This window comes from Rhipicephalus microplus, chromosome 4, assembly GCF_043290135.1.
Source record: "Rhipicephalus microplus isolate Deutch F79 chromosome 4, USDA_Rmic, whole genome shotgun sequence".
In the NCBI taxonomy this organism is placed as follows: domain Eukaryota; kingdom Metazoa; phylum Arthropoda; class Arachnida; order Ixodida; family Ixodidae; genus Rhipicephalus; species Rhipicephalus microplus.
This window is the reverse complement of record NC_134703.1, coordinates 114,512,364-114,514,155: the sequence shown is the minus strand read 5'-3', so window position 1 is coordinate 114,514,155 and position 1,792 is coordinate 114,512,364. Positions and strand designations below refer to the sequence as shown.

Below are 1,792 nucleotides of genomic sequence, written 5' to 3'. Positions count from 1 at the left end.
TTGGAGCAATTTTCGGAGCAGCAAAATGTTACTTTTGGAGCGCGGAAATGAAATGCAAATGTGAAGCAAATCTACGAAAAAAAAACCGTTTTAGCAAAAAAAATTTCAACTTTGCACCAGTAAAACAAAGAAGGCTTACAGAAAATGAAACAAATATATGTACGAACCATTAGACGTCAGCTAACTTGTGTACAGTGCAAGTGAGCACTGGCAAACAGTATACTAACTCCAACCGAGGTAAAGTGGGTGAAAATACGTAAGAACCCGACTTTGCTTTGGTTCGAGTTAAAATAGTTTTTTTTTTTTAGTTTACCTACCCAACCAGACAGACATATGCCGAATGTTTACATTCAAATGAATACTGTCATTTCAAAAAAAAAAAAAAAAAAAAGGCCACGCGCAATTACATGCTTGGCTGCAAATGTCACCGAAAGACGATAGCCTCCTGCCGGCCGTACTACACGAGTCTTGGTGTCATCCACTGCCACCCGTAATGCTGTTCTCATACAATTTCCGTCGTGGCATGACGTGTGCAATGGAGGCTTTTTTAAATATATTTACTTTTACCGCGTTATCATAGGCGTGCGCACGAAAACTCGGCTCTACATACATTGAGAAAGCGGGACGCAATATCTGCCCCGTGCATTGTGAAGTGACGTTGCGATCCCCCCCCCCCCCCCCCCCCCTTCAACCTCGAACGGGAAGCCTGCGCACGCATTATCACTGCTGGCATGCCAATGTGTGTTCGTACTTCCACGACAGATGTCAGCAATGTTTGGGTTGCGATACTATTTTGCTAAGAAGAACCATTCAAGAGACATATATGACTGTATTTTATTGCGTGAAAGGGTCAATCGCTTTGCGCATGTACTGCATGCGCCGAAGTGGACGCCGTGCTGGGCTTGCTTGGCCTCGCGGTGTTGGGCAGTTCTGGCAGCAGGGGCGCTTTCGGCGTCTCGAGGTTTGTCTCGCGGCGTGCTTGCTTGGCTTCGCGGTCCTTTGCACGCCTACGGGCGCCCTCTTCTGGAGTTTCTGTCCCACGCCGGGCTCGCATGGCTTCGCGGTTTTTCGCAAGCCTTTGGGCGCGCTCTTCTTGACTTTCCGTTTCCAGGCGTTTCCGGTGTGCCTGGATGATCTTGGCTACCCGTACGGCGTGAGCTTCGGGCGTTTCTTCCGCCCGGCGCGCTCGCTGAGCCTCTCGGTCGCGGGTGAGTCGCGCGTCTCGCTCCTGGTCTGTTTCCTGCAGCCTCCGGGCCCGACTCGACTCGCGAGCTTTCGCCAGCCGCAGGGCTCGTGTCTCGGGCGATTCCTGGGCACGTTGAAGACGACGGGCGTCGGCACGCCGGCGCTTTTCCGCTGCAATTTGCTCGTCGGTCTTTACCTTGCGTTGTCTGGGCATGTCTTCTTGGCCTTGCTTCACACAGCGCCTCCTAGCTCAATGTTGAATGGGCCGCGTCTGGTTGATAAAATGGAGCAGACGCTGCATTACGCTGCGTGATATGAACGCCATCTGGAAGGCGACATTTTTCGTGGCTGACACGGCCGCTAGATAAAAGGGCTGGCTGTCGTATTAGAATGTTTTTAGTGGCGCAGCCTAAACCGGAGTGCCATGCAAAATGGTTCTTTAATTTGATGGTGTCCCCATACAATAAAGAACCAATTTAAGCATAAAGTAGCGGCGGCGCTGGCATCGCGTGCACTAGAACGCGCGGCCGGGCAAATGGAACGAGCTAGAGGAGAAACGCGCCACGCACGAACGACGAACGAGCGCGTGTCTCACCTGGTCTTCGGC

At 51.6% G+C, this 1,792-nt stretch overlaps 1 protein-coding gene across 1 annotated transcript; it reads right to left on the bottom strand.

The window, feature by feature from the left end:
- Positions 1-814: 814 nt before the first annotated feature.
- On the bottom strand, positions 815-1,548 carry LOC119171448 (uncharacterized). Its single transcript, XM_037422265.2, has one exon. The coding sequence runs from the start codon at positions 1,397-1,399 to the stop codon at positions 851-853; it is 549 nt and encodes a 182-aa protein (XP_037278162.1). The 5' UTR covers positions 1,400-1,548; the 3' UTR covers positions 815-850.
- Between the last annotated feature and the right edge of the window lie 244 nt (positions 1,549-1,792).

Coding starts and splice junctions, on each gene's coding strand:
- LOC119171448 (XM_037422265.2), bottom strand. CDS start 1,399: ATGCCCAGACAACGCAAGGTAAAGACCGACGAGCAAATTGCAGCGGAA.